The following is a 17,247-nucleotide window of genomic DNA, read 5'->3' on the forward strand; positions in this document are numbered from 1 at the left end:
TTGGTATTTGCATGAATATAAGTGCTGGAGTGCTTTGATTTGTATTCTTTTTGAATAAGGCTGTTTATTCAATATTCTTTTAAGCAATTGACCCTGTATTGTATCATCTTAATACAGAGAGACCATTTGTATGTATTTTTCTTTTTTTTTTTTTTATATAAAGCTTTCTTTTTAGACCTGTTGGAGTTTTTCTTTACTTCAGGGAAATTGAGTCTGTACTCACCAGGGAATTGGTGGGAGGAAGAAATCAGGGGAGATCTGTGTGTTGGATTTGCTAGCCTGATTTTGCATTCCCTCTGGGGGAATAGGAAAGTACTTTTTGTTTCCAGGATTGGGAACAGAGAGGGGGAGTCCCTCTGTTTGGATTCACAGGGCTTGTGTCTGTGTATCTCTCCAGGAGCACCTGGAGGGGGGAAGGGAAAAAGGATTATTTCCCTCTGTTTTTGAGACTCAAGGGATTTGGGTCTTGGGGTCCCCAGGGAAGGTTTTTCAGGGGGACCAGAGTGCCCCAAAACACTCTAATTTTTTGGGTGGTGGCAGCAGGTACCAGGTCCAAGCTGGTAACTAAGCTTGGAGGTTTTCATGCTAACCCCCATATTTTGGACGCTAAGGTCCAAATCTGGGACTAAGGTTATGACACCAGTCGTTTCAAAAAAGGTGGAAGAAACCTTTGCAACGGATATGGCAATTTTCCTGCAATATCCTTGAAAGACCTTATTGTATTGTTTATGTATTATTGTGGTGTGGGATTAAATGTAACCTCTCTAGGGAGGAGATATGACAGCCGTTGGAACCCTATTCGATATCTTTGGGGTCCACTGTTTTAAATGAATGGTTTATGTATGACTGCGTTCGACTCCATGGGGGAGGGCTACCACAGCTCGTCCAGGAACTAAAAACAGTGGGTAGGGATTAAGGCAAATCAGCAAAGTTATGTGCCCCTCCCTCCCCCAAAATGTACTGCTTCCTGGGGATGCTCACATATGCTAGTTCAAACTAGATTCTCCAGAGACTGGCAGACAAAGAAAGAAGTTTTCACACAGAGCTGAGGGGAGAGGTAGATACGCTGGACGACAGGGATAGGGTCCAGAGTGACCTAGACAAATTGGAGAATTGGGCCAAAATCTGATGAGGTTCAACAAGGACAAGTGCACAGTCCTGCACTTAGGATGGAAGAATCCTATGCACTGCTACAGGCTGGGGACTGACTGGCTCAGGGCCACCCTTACCCATACGCAAAGTACGCAGCTGCTCCAGCCTCCGCTCCGGCTCTTCCCATGGCCCCCAATCCTGCTCTGCCCCTTCCCAGCCCCAACCCCACACCCACTCCCCTGAGCTCTGCAGCATGGCCAGGTCTGCACGCTTTGGTGCTAGGAAATGCAAACCTGGCCCAAGCCATGCTGCCAGTGAGTGCTGGGGGATGGTTTCCTCCTAGCCCCCAAGCCAGCCCTGCCCCCCCATGGGGGGGCTGCGTAGGTTCCCAGAATAGCTAGGGATTGTCCTGGACTGGCTAAGCAGTAGTTCTGCAAAAAAGGACCTGGGATTACAGTGGACGAGAAGCTGGATATGAGTCAACAGTGTGCCCTTGTTGCCAAGAAGGCTAGCGGCATATTAGGCTGCATTAGTAGGAGCATTACCAGCAGATTGAGGGAATTGATTATTCCCCTCTGTTCAGCACTGGTGAGGCCACATCTGGAGTACTGCATCCAGTTTTGGGCCCCCACTACAGAAAGGATGTGGACAAATTGCAGAGAGTCCAGCGGAGGGCAACAAAAGTGATTAGGGGGATGGGGCACATGACTTATGAAGAGAGGCTGAGGGAACTGGGCTTATTTAGTCTGCAGAAGAGAAGAGTGAAGGAGGATTAGATAGCAGCCTTCAACTCTCTGAAGAGGACTTCCAAAGAGGATGGAGTGTGGCTGTTCTCAGTGGTGGCAGATGAAAGAACAAGAAGCATAAGAACATAAGAACGGCCGTACCAAGTGAGACCAAAGGTCCATCTAGCTCAGTATCTGTCTACCGACAGTGGCCAATGCCAGGTGCCTCAGAGGGAGTGAAGCTAACAGGCAATGATAAAGTGATCTCTCTCCTGCCATCCATCTCCATCCTCTGACAAACAGAGGCTAGGGACACTATTCCTTACCCATCCTGGCTAATAGCCATTTATGGACTTAACCACCATGAATTTATCCAGTTCTTTTTTAAACGCTGTTATAGTCCTAGCCTTCACAACCTCTTCAGGTAAGGAGTTCCACAAGTTGACTGTGCGCTGCGTGAAGAACAAATTCCTTTTATTTGTTTTAAACCTGCTGCCTATTAATTTCATTTGGTGACCCCTAGTTCTTGTATTGTGGGAATAAGTAAATAACTTTTCCTTATCCACTTTCTCCACATCACTCATGATTTTATATACCTCTGTCATTTCCCCTTTAGTTTCCTCTTTTCCAAGCTGAAGAGTCCTAGCCTCTTTAATCTTTCCTCATATGTGACCCTCTCCAAACCCCTAATCATTTTAGTTGCCCTTTTTTGAACCTTTTCTAGTGCCAATATATCTTTTTTGAGGTGAGGACACCACATCTGTACACAGTATTCGAGATGTGGGTGTACCATGGATTTATATAAGGGCAATAACATATTCTCAGTCTTATTCTCTATCCCTTTTTTAATGATTCCTAACATCCTGTTTGCTTTTTTGACCACCTCTGCACACTGCGTGGACATCTTCAGAGAACTGTCCACGATGACTCCAAGATCTTTTTCCTGATTAGTTGTAGCTAAATTCGCCCCCATCATATTGTATGTATCGTTGGGGTTATTTTTTCCAATGTGCATTACTTTACATTTATCCACATTAAATTTCATTTGCCATTTTGTTGCCCAGTCACTTAGTTTTGTGAGATCTTTTTGAAGTTCTTCACAGTCTGCTTTGGTCTTAACTATCTTGAGCAGTTTAGTATCATCTGCAAACTTTGCCACCTCACTGTTCATCCAGATCATTTATGAATAATTTGAATAGAATTGGTCCTAGGACTGACCCTTGGGGAACACCACTAGTTACCCCTCTCCATTCTGAGAATTTACCATTAATTCCTACCCTTTGTTCCCAATGATCTCAAGTTGCAGTGGGGGAGGTCTAGGTTAGACATTAGGAAAAACTGTTTCATTAGGAGGGTGGTGAAGTACTGGAATGGGTTAGCTGGAGAGGTGGTGGAATCTCCATCCTTAAAGGTTTTTAAGGCCTGGCTTGATAAAGCCCTGGCTGGGATGATTTAGTTGGTGTTGGTCCTGCTTTGAGCAGGGGGTTGGACTAGATGACCTCCTGAGGTCTCTTCCAACTCTAATCTTCTATGTTTCTATGACTTTTGGATAAATAGCCTGAGTTTAAACTGACTCAGATCCTTCTTTCTGAAACAGCGTACAGACAGGACCTTCTGTTCAAGGGGGTGGGGGAGCGCTCCAATCCTTGTGGAAGGGTTGGAAGGACTTAACCTATGGAGCCTCATAAGATTGATGAATGACTTCTAGTAGGCTTTTTGGCATGCATGTAGGTTCTTCTATTGTTTTTAATATGCTTTCTCTGTAATCTTTTCACTTTAAGAATAAATGTGCTTCCTTAGAAAGAGCTCTGTGATGAATTGTAATTCATAGTATCTGGAGAGAAGGCAAATTGCAAGTGCTGCCTTTTTAAGCAGTCTGGCTTGCTGGGGATATCACTGTATAGGCAAAGAGATGTGCATCTGGAAAAGCCCTGGTCAGGAGGGAGAGAGACGCAGTTTTCTGCCCAAGAGAGCTGATAGCTGAAGAGTCGAGAGCCTAGAGTAGGTGCCTTTGAGGGGATCATGGAGGGCGGGAATACAGGCGCAGTTGCCCTGAACTGTGATAACTTCAGAAAGGATAATTTCCCTAATAGAAAACTTAATGAACAAATGCTACTAGGAATGGTTTCTTCCCAGGGAGTTAATGACTAGTTTTTGGTTTCTCAACCAAAAAGCTCAATTTTTCCTTTAAGTAATGCTTATTATGGTTGCTGTGCCAGTCCATGTTTTGCCTGGTAAGGAAATGACGGATTGTTCTTGATTAGAATAAAACAGACAAATGTGCAAGCAAAGACCTATACATGCAAATATGTAAATGTTAAATACAGTGTATACGCTTTTTACTGTCCTGTTAGTTTTAGAGACCTGTGGAAATGCTCTCACTTTTTTCTTCAAATAGGGCAGAATGTGTCCCCCAGTACAAAATGTCCTTGATGCCATCTTGAGTAATATGAAGAATTACATTTGTGTGATACTCTAATACCATGAGGAAGGCGGGTTTCTTGTGGTAGTTACAGTCGAGTTGCAAAGTATCAGTGGCTGGATGGTAGGCGACTCTTCGATCACTCTTCAAAGGCCTCTGGAATCAAGATTCCTCCACCTTCTTTAAGTTTGATGAGTGAGATTTGCTTTGTGAATCAAACTTGTCTCCAAGCAGCAATTCTTTTTATAGCTACTTAGCTAGAGAAACCATGCTTGTGTTCTTGATCCACAGGGCTGACCACTGAAACACTTTCAGAATGTCAGAGTCCAAACATCTGCTCTGTCTAATTAAAAATAGATGCAGTAAATGTATATGGGGCTTATACATCATGATTAACACTAGGTCTTTTTTAAAAATGTCTTTAAAGTAACTCTTCGCTTAAAGTCATCCCGGTTAACTTTGTTTCGTTGTTACGTTGCTGATCAATTAGGGAACATGCTCCTTTAAAGTTGCGCAATGCTCCCTTATAACGTCTTTTGGCAGCCGCCTGCTTTGTCCACTGCTTGCAGGAAGAGCAGCCCATTGGAGCTAGCTGGTGGCGGCTTGTAATCAGGGTGGACTGGCAGCCCTCATCAGCTCCCCCTATCAGCTCCCCGCTCCCCTAAGTTCCCTGTGCTGCGGCTGCCCAGCGGGCTAGCAATTGCCGGCATTGAGCTGTCCCTCCCCCATTGCCATGTGCTGCTCCCGCCCTCTGCCTTGGAGCTGCTACCAGAGACTCCTGCTTGCTTTGCAGGGGAGGGGGAAAGCTGGGGGCTAATGTCAGGGTGTACCCCTTCCCCCTGCTCCTGCACCCCGCTTACCCCATTTCCATAGAGCAGGGGGTACACACGACAGGGTTCAGGACGGAGGGAGCTTCAAGGCAGCAGCTGCAGTCTCAGCAAGCTGATCTAATTAACAAGGCAGTGTACTTAAGACTGGGGTCAGCTACTTAAAGGGGAAATGTCCATCTCTTGCTTTCAGACACACACTGTATGTCTCTGTCTCTGTCTGCTGTGCTCTCTCCCCTCCCTCCATGCCTGCTGCCTTGTCGAGTGAGGCTACATTAACAACCAGTTAACCCTTGAGGGCTCAGCCGAGTGCTAGTTCATCATCTAGCAGTAAGGCATTCCCTGGGAAATATCCCACCCTCTGACTTCACCACCTCCACGCAGCTTCACAATCATCATCGCTGTGTGCCAGTATTAAATCGTTTGTTTAAAACTTATACTGTGTGTGTGTATATATATATATATATATATATATGTATATTTTTCAGGAACGTAACTACAATGTTAAGTGAGGAGTTATTGTATTTTGTTCTGTTCAGTTAGGAGCATATAGCAGGTTCAGAGTAGTGGGCTAGCTGCTCTGTGGCTTAATGGTAGTGCTATACATTGCTATGCAGGAGGGTTGGGTTCCCTTTCTGGTGTCACACCCCAAGCCAGTTAGGCCCAGAAGTAGTACAAATAATTTCCTCATCCCCGCCTTGGGAAGGGAGAGGTTTGAGACACTTGTCACATAATGTGATGTCTGGAATAACAGTTATTTCCCATTCCCATTTGATAATTGTGGGTAAATGCTGATTCTTGCTTGGAGAACACAGTACCAGCCTTGATACTGGTGCCCTTTTAACTCATATCAACACCTTATGTAAGTGCAAATAATTGTGAGAGCCTGATTCTCCTTTTATGCCAGCGTAACTCCATTCATTTACTTTTATACAATAGAAGTGAAAGAGTGATCAAACCCACTCTGTGCATATAGATATATTGATACTGTTTCAGTATTGTACTTTCAGATGACTATGTAGCTTACAAAATGGACATAGGACACTGATAATTCCAGGATCTTTAAATAAAAAGTGCAGACTTTTCCTTCAAAGCAAGATGACAGCTATTACTGTGCAGCTGGAAAGTAAGCAAAGACATATTTTAGCTTACTGTATTTCACAGTGCACAGACGGCCTATCGTTTGTTTTAAGTACATTAATTTGATTTGTCTGTGGTTTTTAACTTAAAAGTATTCGTTTTGATAGTGTTTGTAAAATTGCCTCTTAATCCATACTATGTACTTGGGGGAGGGGGAGCAATCTAGTTTGAGGATAAATATTGCAAATCAGAAAAGTTGCTACATTACTATTTGTGGATGGTTTTAGGTAAAAGCCTTATTTAAGTCTTATCTCTGACTCAGTAATGGCATCAATAACATCCTCAGCTGACTTACGTCCCTTTGGTGGGTTTCAGAAGGAAATAGTGTGATGCTAGGGCCTACTAATACCACACTGAGAAGAAGGATGTACTAGTGGTTAGGGCCCTACTCTGGCGACCCAAGTTCAATTCCCTGCTTGGCCACAGACTTCCTGCGTAACCTTAGACAGGTCACCTCGTCTCTCTGTGCCTCAGTTTCCATCTGTAAATAGGGATAATAGCACTGCCCTAGCTCCCAGGGGCATTTTGAGGATAAATACATTAAAGGTTGTGAGGTGCTGCTATACTGAGGACCATATAAATATTTTAGACTACATTAGTTTGTCAGGAATAACTGTTGTTCATCTAGCACTAATTTGTACATGTGGCAATACTTTAAACTGTTCTACCTTTTTAGGCTACTTGTTTCCTGAGGACAGCCCCTCTGTGGCTACACAGTGCCCCACTGAAGTCAATGGGACTGTTCCTAGGGTGAAATTTTGGCACCATTGAAGTAAATGGCAACACTTCCATTGATTTCAGTGGAACCAGAATTTCACTCAGAGCACATAAAGTTACATATGTGTGTAAGTCTTCGCAATAGGAGCTCAAGATTCCTCCCCACTCCCCACCCCGGTGATGTGCTCTATAGAGTGGTTCCTGTTTTTTCTTCATAGTTGTTATGGATAAATGGCACTATAAAAAATTCAGTAGTTATCAGTAAAATTATTCAGTAAAAGTGAAACGTAATAAATAAGAATGCAGTTAACTTCTACAAAATCTCTGCTTGTTGTTCTGTAATAAATAAAATAGATAACCAACGGATAAATACAAAATAAATTACCAGTTACGTTAATTTGGGAAAACGACTTATCATAAAGCTACTGATCTTAAAAATCTTTACTTTCTGTGGTCAGTCCAGATACCCCCACATGGGCTTTTTGCCACCCATACCAAATGTATAAGAAGCATTTGCTGGGTTTGCTTTCAAAATGGTGGGTGGGATTTTGCAGCTGTCACAGCTCTGATAATGAAGCTCCTCCATTGCCAGTTGCTGAGATCCCATAGAAAAGAAAGTAGCTGCTGTGTGTTAGACAGTGTTGTGTGGAAACTGTCTAGATGCTGACTTCTAAACGGCAAGCCCTGTACCTAGTATGTAGCTTCGAGAAAATGTAGTTCCATAACCAGCGGAAGTTAAAAGAACGGCACCACAAAGAAACTGCAGCCTAGTCCACCGAGTGGGGTTAACGAATCTTTGGCAGTGAGCTTTACCAAAATAATACAGTAATTCAAGCATATTAAAGCTAATGTGCAAGAATTAGTCTCAGCTTATGCCAAAGTGTTAACATTTAATTTTATTGAAGCACTAGGGCATGCGTTTGTGTTTAGCAGATTATACTGAGAATTACATCTGCTTCTCCTCCTGTTTGTTTTCCACTAGAAATGAAAATTCTCCATATGCTGGATTTAAAATTATCTTTGATATTGTTTCTTTTTTGCCTTTCTTTCTTTGCCCAGCTTAAAATGAAAATAGTCAGTTGCCAATCTGTGTTTGTATTCTCTGCCTTTCAGCAGTCTTGCCACTATAACTTTTTATAATTAGGCATAACATTTATTGGGGTGTATGTGAATTGTGTGACAGTCAGACCCTAGCATGTTACATATGAAGAAGTCCTTTCCTCCTCTGGTTATATTGATTCTCTTCAAAGGTTATTAATAATGTGATTTGACCCACAGGCTCAGACTGCATGAAGAAAAGGTAATTAAAGATCGAAGGCATCATCTCAAGACATATCCAAACTGTTTTGTTGCCAAAGAATTGATTGACTGGCTAATTGATCGCAAAGAGGCCTCAGACAGAGAAACAGCAATTAAACTTGTGCAGAAATTATTGGATCGCAGCATTATCCATCATGGTGAGTGAAACAGCAGCAGCCACAATTATTTTTATTTTTTTCTTGATAACTGTGATGCAGTTAAGGGTATAACTCCTGACCCTGCTTCTGCAGTTGAAGAAGGCCTCTGATTATTTTGCTTTATGTGGGTGAGGCAGGGTTCGGGAATTCCCATGGAAAAGGGAGTCCTAACACCCCGTGCCCTGCATATCTCTGCTCCATGGGGACTCCCATACATGCCAGTGGACGGGGTGACTAATAGAGATGTAAGGGTGAAGCCATGACTACTCAGGTCCATTGTCCATTTCCCTCTGTAAAGGGGGATGCAGTTGCTTCAGATAACGCTGTTGCCTTAGTGGCTAAAGAGTGGCTGCACCTGTACTTTCCTGCAGCAGACAGGGATTCTGTTGTCTGTAGAACTCCTCTGTATGCTAACATCTAACTACCTGGACTTGGGGCTGCTGCAGGGAAGGATTTCTCCTTTAGTAAATCAAGTGACTGTAGTGAGACATGCTAGATGCAACATCCTTTCTTCATAAACTGAAGTTGTTCTGTACCTTTTCTCTTGTTCTGTATCATGGTGATCCTGTAGCTTCGTTTGTATTGGAAGTTACATGCATTATTTGTGAACTGTGGACACAAACCACTATCAAATCACAACAGTAATATTTATATACTCATTTTACACCTGTGTAAAGTGTAGGTGCAAAACGGCTACAATGTACAAGTCAGTGGAGAATCAAGCCGTTTGTTTCGAGTGCACAGTGTTGTCCAGTTAAAAAGTCAACATATGAAATTGCAATTTTCCCATCTCTTTATAACAGGGAATAGAGGAACTTTTGTAATTGACAAGTTGACTTTCTCCAGAGACATCTGTAAGTGTGCAAGCACTGCTGCAACTGTCAGCAATGCATAAACAATACCTTAATTAAAGGGATAAGTATGCAGACGGAATGTTTGCCATTACTACCCTCTGCTTGATTCAGAAATTAAAATTCTGGGTCTTTATGGAACCTCCGAATTGAGATAGATAATTAAAAAACAGATACAAAATAATTATAGGGGCTCCAAATGCCGATTGCTTTATCCTCTGTTGAAGAAATGTCAGTGAATAGTTTACATGGAGGTCAGAGTAACTTAATTTAATTGAGCAATGGAAACTATATATGTGAAAGTTTGTTTAAATCTTTAATAAAACTTTAAAATGTTTTCCACCTCAGAACATAATCCCAGCCTGCTCCTTCCAGCTAGGTGAGGAGCCCTTGACAAAAGAAGATGTTAAAAAAATTAAGTGCAAAATTGCTATTTTCAAGGATTTTCATTCAGTGACTTCAAAGATAATGCAGCTGTTTCAAGCATGCTCTAATGTAGGACAAGTTCAGATAGCCTAGTAAGTCATGTTCCATAGGGGCCTCTTATGCCACCAGCAGTAAGTTTAAAATGGTAATGTAATGTTTAATGCTCATGCACTAGTGCCATATGGGGTGGAGGATGAGTCTGTGTATGCTGACTGAGAGCTCTGTGGTGATAACTGCTTGATTGGACGGTCCCCCACTTTACCTCTGTCTTAGTTGGTGCTCATTTCAGTCCATCCTCTCCGATTTAATAAGACTTTCATCAACTGTTCCCCTAAAAACGTTTTCTAGCTCGCAATACATTCCCCATTGCCTCTCCCACTCCCCAACTGGCATGGCAGAGCAATTTGAGAAGTGGAGAAGGAAGGTCATACAGTGAATCTTAGACCTTATTCTGTGTCTTTGCAACAAATCTCAGGTTTGCTTGATCCAGCCCTGGATTAATGCAAGTGACACTCATAGTTAGCCAGTCCTTAAATTACTGATTCATGGTTTTTAGGAAACACCTGATTTAATCATAGAAGATTAGGATTGGAAGAGACCTCAGGAGGTCATCTAGTCCAACCCCCTGCTCAAAGCAGGACCAACACCAACTAAATCGTCCCAGCCAGGGCTTTGTCAAGCTGGGCCTTAAAAACCTCTAAGGAGGAGATTCCACCACCTCCCTAGCTAACCCATTCCAGCGCTTTACCACCTTCCTAGTGAAATAGTGTTTCCTAATATCCAACCTAGACCTCCCCCACTGCAACTTAAGATCATTGCTCCTTGTTCTGTCATCTGCCACCACTGAGAACAGCCAAGCTCCATCTTCTTTGGAACCCCACTTCAGTTGGTTGAAGGCTGCTATCAAATTGCCTCTCACTCTTCTCTTCTGCAGACTAAACAAGCCCAGTTCCCTCAGCCTCTCCTCGTAAGTCATGAGCCCTAGGCCCCTGATCATTTTTGTTGCCCTCTGCTGGACTCTCTCCTATTTGTCCACATCCTTTCTGTAGTGGGGGGCCCAAAACTGGATGCAATACTCCAGGTGTGGCCTCACCAGTGCCGAATAGAGGGGAATAATCACTTCCCTCGATCTGCTGGCTATGTCCTAGTAATACAGTCCAATATGTCGTTGGCCTTCTTGGCAACAAGGGCACATTGCTGACTCATATCCAGATTCTCGTCCACTGTAATCCCCAGGTCCTTTTCTGCAGAACTGCTGCATAGGCAGTCGGTCCCCAGCCTGTAGCAGTGCATGGGATTCTTCTGACCTAAGTGCAGGACTCTGCACTTTTCCTTATTGAACCTCATCAGATTTCTTTTAGCCCAATCCTCTAATTTGTCTAGGTCACTCTGAACCCTACCTCTTCCCTCAGCTTAGTGTCATCTGCGAACTTGCAGAGGGTGCAAAATCACATATTTTTGCCAGATAGGTGTCTTTTGCTATGCATTGCTATTGCAACATCCATTGAAATGAATGGCTGGCAGGCTCCAAAAGATTAAAGATTCTGTTCGGATAATTATCTAAAAGTTTGGATTCCAGAAGATACCACTCAGTCTTTTATGTGTGGGGACATATTTATACAATAAACAATTTTGGGGTGGAGGAGACAGAACTGTGCTATGTATATGCCTATTCTGTTTTTGAGTTCACTAGTGATGATTGGTATCTTGTTCTGATTGTGTTAGGTCTTTAACATAAGTGTGATCATTTCTGATGTTACTTATTTTATGTTTCAGTTTGTGATGAGCATAAGGAATTCAAGGATGTCAAACTTTTCTACCGCTTTAGGAAAGATGATGGAACTTTGCCACTGGATAACGAGGTGAAGGTGTTCATGAGAGGACAGAGGCTATATGAAAAGTAGGTTGCATGCAAAACGATAGCATGTTGACCGTATTAGCTTCCTTGTAGCACTTTGTTTCACATTAGATTGCAAGTCCTCCTGTCTTGAATTGTAAATGCTTGAATAGTCCCCAATATGAAGAGGCTCCGATTCTCACTGGAGCCTGCCTACACTATCACATAATAAATAATAGCTGATGTGGCATTTAAAAGTGTAAACCAGGGACTTAAAACTGTCAGATTGTGGCCTTAATAGTAGATCTCATTTTAGTTAACAAGAAAAACTAATCTTGACTGAGTCAGCCTTCACTATTTCCACAGAAGAAAGATTATATTAAAACAAGTTCCAAAAACAGTCCAGTGCGTTTAATTAAGAGTTGAAACAGATGGTTACGCTGAGATACGGTATATCCAACTGGATTACTCGGGTCAAATAACTGAGAAGTTTAACCAGATTGTCCACTGTAGAATTAATTTAATTCATTCAAGGCACAGGGAGTTGTAACATGGTAGTTTCAGGCAGAATCAATAAAATGTTAACATTGACTGTACAAAAGTGTGAACAGATGTATTATTTATTAAGATGCTTGAAGTATTATTCTAGACTGACTCCAGCTTTCAGGCAGTACCCATGTGATTACCTAGGGCAGCAAGGCCCAGAGCCTCAGAAGTATTTAGGCAGTCAATTGCAATAAGAGTTAGGCGCCTACATACCCTTAAGGAACAAGCGTACAGCAGCCATGTGAGCCACTGTGTTCACTTGGTGTTGCATCAGTATTGTTTCCCTGCTAGAATAAAGTCTTAAATGAAAAGTTCATACAGAGAAAGTTATTAAAGGCAAGAATAAAACCTCCATTAACGTAAACCCCATTCCAGCAACTCCAGCTGTACTTACATGCCCAAGTCTCCAAATAGCTGTCCCTCCTTCTGCTTGGCCTGCGGAGGAAGAGGGCAGTGGAGGAGTAGTGGGAAGCACCCAAAGGGAGAGGCAAAGGATCAACAAGGTTAGGAGAACCTGCCAAATCCTCAGTGGGAGGTTAACTTTACTGCCATGCAGCAGGGAGGGTAGCTGGCAACTCCTCTAAAGCACTTACTTGGCCTACAGTTTGTATCAGAGCAGGCTTCCTCAGTGCATGCTGAGTAGCAGTTTGTGCCAGCAGCTAACATTGCATCAGCTGTGAGCCTGAGGTAAGGCAGGAGACATGGAGACACTTCACAGCTGCATGTGCATTCAGGGTTGGATTGGAGGAACAATTTGGGGTGCCGCCTGTAAACAAGCCTTATACTTTGTCATCTGTGCACCATGTGGTGCTGATATAAAGTGTTGTGAAGTTGTCCTGTTTTTCCTATTTAGCGAAGGACTTTTGACTATGAATGTCTTCCTTTTATTGCTTTTTGGCAACACTTTGACATACAGAAGCCAGAGCACAAATGTCTTTGATTTTTAATTGAAAAAAGAAGCAAATTACAGGGCAAACTCTATTTTGAATACAGTAATTGACCACTTGAGATTGTTTTCTCAGATAGAGGAGAACTGGGAGATTTCACTGTTGTGGCCAGATTTAGAAGTTGCAACTTGGAACTTATCTTTGGAACTCAGGAAAACAGTGGAATACAGACACCTCAGACGCTCACATTTTTATTCTATTTCTTCAAAGCCTTGTAGAGAGCCGCAGAAACGGCTAATAAAAACATTTTTGTGAATTATTTTTAGGATCATAGTTGGTAGAGTTGGGAAAGGTCCAGGATCCATCCCCCTAGCAAAGTTTCTCTTCTACTCCCTTAAAAAACAAGTCATGCAATGGCCTAGACACTTCAGATCCAAATTACAGTATCAGAATAAATAAAAAATAACTAACTTCCATGAAGCATGCACCAATGTAATCACATCATGCTTGTTACCCTTCACCTATTCACCAAATACCTCTCCCCCGCCCCATCTAGCATCACTTGTCTTTTTTTTTGCCTATTCCTTAATGGTGAGTTGTTCAAGGCAGAGACCGTAGGTTAGAGTCCCAGCTGATAGAAAATCAATGGAACAATGCTGATTTGTACCAGTTTAGGATCTGTCTTAAATCACCTAGTGCATTAATAATTAATATTCAAGGACAGCACACAGTCTCCTGACAGAAAAAAAAATCAGATACTAAGCCAACACAACTCTTAATCCTCACCAAAAGGCCTAACAATATGATGTGTCATTCTGCACAGAAACTGTGCTTTGTTGTTAGGTTCCAATTATATTCTGTGGACTCTTTAGATTTAGAAAATATACAGGAAAGCTCACTGGTTAGAAAAAAGGTTCACATTTTCAAACTTGAGTCTCTCAAGTTAGGCACCATACATTTATTTAGGTTCTTTAAATACAATTTGTGGTGCCTCTGTTTAATCAACAGAGTTTGAAAATTTTGGCTTAAGCTTCTTGGGCCGTTGTTCAACAACAAAGCAGTGTGCTTTGTTTCTCCATTTCCTTTTTCTGATTATGGTGATCAGAAAGGAAAGATGTGAATTGTACTGTTTAAGGGAGAAATATGACTAAGCAGATTTTTTTCTGACGTGATCCAAAAGTTTCTGACTTAGCAAAATGCCTTAGTGCCTCTATTCTGTATAGAGTTGGCAACTTTCTACACAAAACCAAACAGCCCTGCCCTGCCTCACCCATCTCTGAGGCCCCTCCCCTGCTCACTCCACAACCTCCCGTCACTTGCTCTCCCCACAGTCAGTCACTCAGTTTTTTTTCCACCGGGCTGGGACAGGAGGTTGAGGTGTTGGGGGGATAAGGGCTCCAGCTGGGGGTGCAGGCTCCACAATGGGGCCGGGGATTAGGAGTTTGGGGTGCAGGAGGATACTCTGGGCTGGGACTGAGGTTCAGAGGGTGGGAGGGGGATCAAGGCTGGGGCAGGGGGTTGGGGCGCAGGAGGGGATGACGGGTGCAGGCTCTGGTCGATGCTTACCTCAAGCAGCTCCTGGAAGCAGCGGCATGTCCCCCCCACTGGCTCCTACACAGAGGCACAGCCAGATGGCTCTGTGTGCTGCCCCATCCTCAGGCATCGCCCCACAGCTCCCATTGGCTGCGGTTCCGAGCCAATGGGAGCTGCAGAGCCAGTGCTTGGGGTGGGAGCAGCCTGCGGAACCCTCTCTGCTGACCGGACTTTTAATGGCACCTAGCAACCCTAGGCCTGTATCACGGCTTGCCAAAGACTGTTTTACTGCAGGTATAGTGTTTAATGTCTAAGTTTTTTCTGTAGAATACTTCCTGGCAATGGCAACTATTTCTTACTTGTCGTAGGAAAAAACCCCAGGTGGTACCTTATTTCTGGAGGGAATGGCTTAGCAGTTGATATCAGTTTTGCAGTGACTGGAGTTGCTGGTCCCAGATTTGAATCTTGGCAGAGCTAGCTCAGCCCTTTAGATAAGCAGATATACTTACACTTGTTTGTGTGGGCTGTTTCAGCTGAGAAATTAAAAACCAAGGGCCTAACTGGTCTGCATGAGCTGAGTCCTAGGTCCTGTTGCACTTTTTTAAATAGCCTTTGCTGCAATGTGCTTAGCTAAAATTTCTTTTTCTTCTTCCTCTACCCTCTGCTGTGTACTAGCTACCACTCTCCACCCCAAAGACAGATATGCTTCATTGGTGATATGTTTATAAAGTGCTCTGTGCTGAGAGGTGCTGTAAAATAATATGTACCTATTGAATCCCTCCAGGAAGCAAAGTTCTAGAGTTGTAGAGGTATTATAAGTGCTTAGATATAGAATATGAATAGTTGTGTAGTGTAGGCATTTTCTTTCTGCAGCCTTATACAAATAAGGACATGCATGAGTTGAAAGGCTGATGATGAGTGTGTTGTCATATTTAAAAGACAGAATTGTCAAACTACTGGAAGAAGGGTAAACTGAAATATAGAATGGTCATTTGTAAATGCAGCTTCTCTCCTCGCATATATCATATATAAGATTTTGAAGGTTGCTGAAACTCAATGCCTGTGACAATTCAAAATAAACTGGACAACACACTAGAAAATATATTGTAAGGAACGGGGGGATGGACTGGATAACATCAGCTCATAGGGCTTCTCTACCATACCACTCCTTACCATGTGCATCATTTGCAGGCTAACACTACAGTTCAGATGTGAAAATGTGTGATCTGTGAAAAGCAGTAGATACAGCTGGTTACATTCAGTGCAAGAAACAATTTCTGCCTGGATCACTGGCACAATTTTATTTTGATGTTAACTGAAGAATGCGAGCTGAGATTTTGATTTTTAGAAGTTGCTTGCATATTTTTGTAAATCTATTATATTAAGCACTATAAAATGGGTTACAGAAATCCTTTGTTCTGGTCCACCCACCCCTAAGCACCTATAAGTCTCATTTGATACACTTTACATTCAAAAGCTACAGTATTGGTACAATGTAAAAAGACCTAGTTCTGTAACTGAAGTAAATGTTTTTTATACAGCTCTACTTACACTGCTGGAGAAATTCTGAGGTGGCTGAAGGAAGAATATTGTTTGACTCACTGATGAGAACTCTGCCATATAGCACTTATGTGGAGGATATAAGGTTTCTTACCATTGCCAGTATTTCATACCTTTTATCAAAATGCCTGCAATTCTTACTTCAGAGTGAAGCAATGCTAAATATTGACCCAAGAAAGTTAATCTGAATCCCGCACTGTCCTAGTGGGGGCCAGCTGTGGTCACTCAGTTAGGGTGAACTGCAAAGAATGAGGCAGCCAAATTCCCAAAAGCTGGTGGATATTCCAATACTTAGATTCATCAAGATAGCATAAACCAGTTTCTTACTGGTTACTCAGAAGTCCAAACAACACAGTTCCCTTAAAGTGATCCTGCCTCGGGCCTCCATCCAGGTACCCACTTCAAATATGATGAACATTTTTGTAAATCTTATTTCATCATATAAGAGAAAAGGTTTTATCAGTCCCAAAGATCAGACATGTTACCTCCCAGATTAACAAATGTTTCAGATCTTACCCAAATACACGCTACAGCCAATTCTTATTAATTAAACTAAAATTTATTAAAAAACAAGACAGAGAGAGTGTGGTTAAAAGATCATTATACACACAGACATGAGTTCAATTCATTTAGGTGCAGATTCATAGCAGAGATGGTGAGCTTCATAGGTGAAAAGAGTTCTTTCAGAAATAGTTCATGGTTTATAGTCCAATGTCCAAATACCATATTCAGGCCTCACCAGCTTAACTGGGACCTCAGTCTTGCGACTCAAACTTCCCCTGATGAAGTTTAAAGAGATCTGAGATGACAGAATCAGGACTCAAGGATCTTTTATATAAGTTGAAGTTCCTCAGGGAGCAAAAGGTAATTAGGATGACTTTGAAGAAGTTCCATCACTAGCAGTTAGCTATGCGAATTAACATAAGGCCATTTGCTTGTTCCTCCACCATTCACTGTACATTTCAAAGAGAGATGAATAATGAGATATCCCGTGTTTAAAATTCATTTATATGATAGGATGGTCTTTTGACCTCTGAATTATCAAAATACAGCATAGACAGGGACTGTTGATTACATTGTCCACCATACTCATACATATGTAAATACACAGAAACTCAAATATTATTTCCCCACATGTCTTCTGTGGGTTATTTATTTTGCAGGATGTTTAACTCTTTCTTGCCATGTGTCACACTCACATTTTATTATTACCATTTTTAAAAATCA

At 42.3% G+C, this 17,247-nt stretch overlaps 1 protein-coding gene across 5 annotated transcripts in view; it reads left to right on the plus strand.

Annotated features, from left to right (window-relative positions):
* The window catches only part of DEPTOR (DEP domain containing MTOR interacting protein), a 109,385-nt gene that overhangs the window by 23,031 nt on the left and 69,107 nt on the right, over nt 1-17,247 (plus strand). For all 5 annotated transcript variants that reach the window (XR_007772646.1, XR_007772647.1, XR_007772648.1 and 2 more), the window contains exons 3-4: nt 8,202-8,380; nt 11,434-11,557. Coding sequence is in view for 2 of the 5 variants with exons in the window: in XM_050941090.1 (XP_050797047.1) it covers nt 8,202-8,380; nt 11,434-11,557 (303 nt within the window). In the remaining 3 variants the exon portion in view is untranslated. The remainder of the gene's footprint in view (nt 1-8,201; nt 8,381-11,433; nt 11,558-17,247) is intronic.

Source organism: Gopherus flavomarginatus, chromosome 2, assembly GCF_025201925.1.
Source record: "Gopherus flavomarginatus isolate rGopFla2 chromosome 2, rGopFla2.mat.asm, whole genome shotgun sequence".
In the NCBI taxonomy this organism is placed as follows: domain Eukaryota; kingdom Metazoa; phylum Chordata; order Testudines; family Testudinidae; genus Gopherus; species Gopherus flavomarginatus.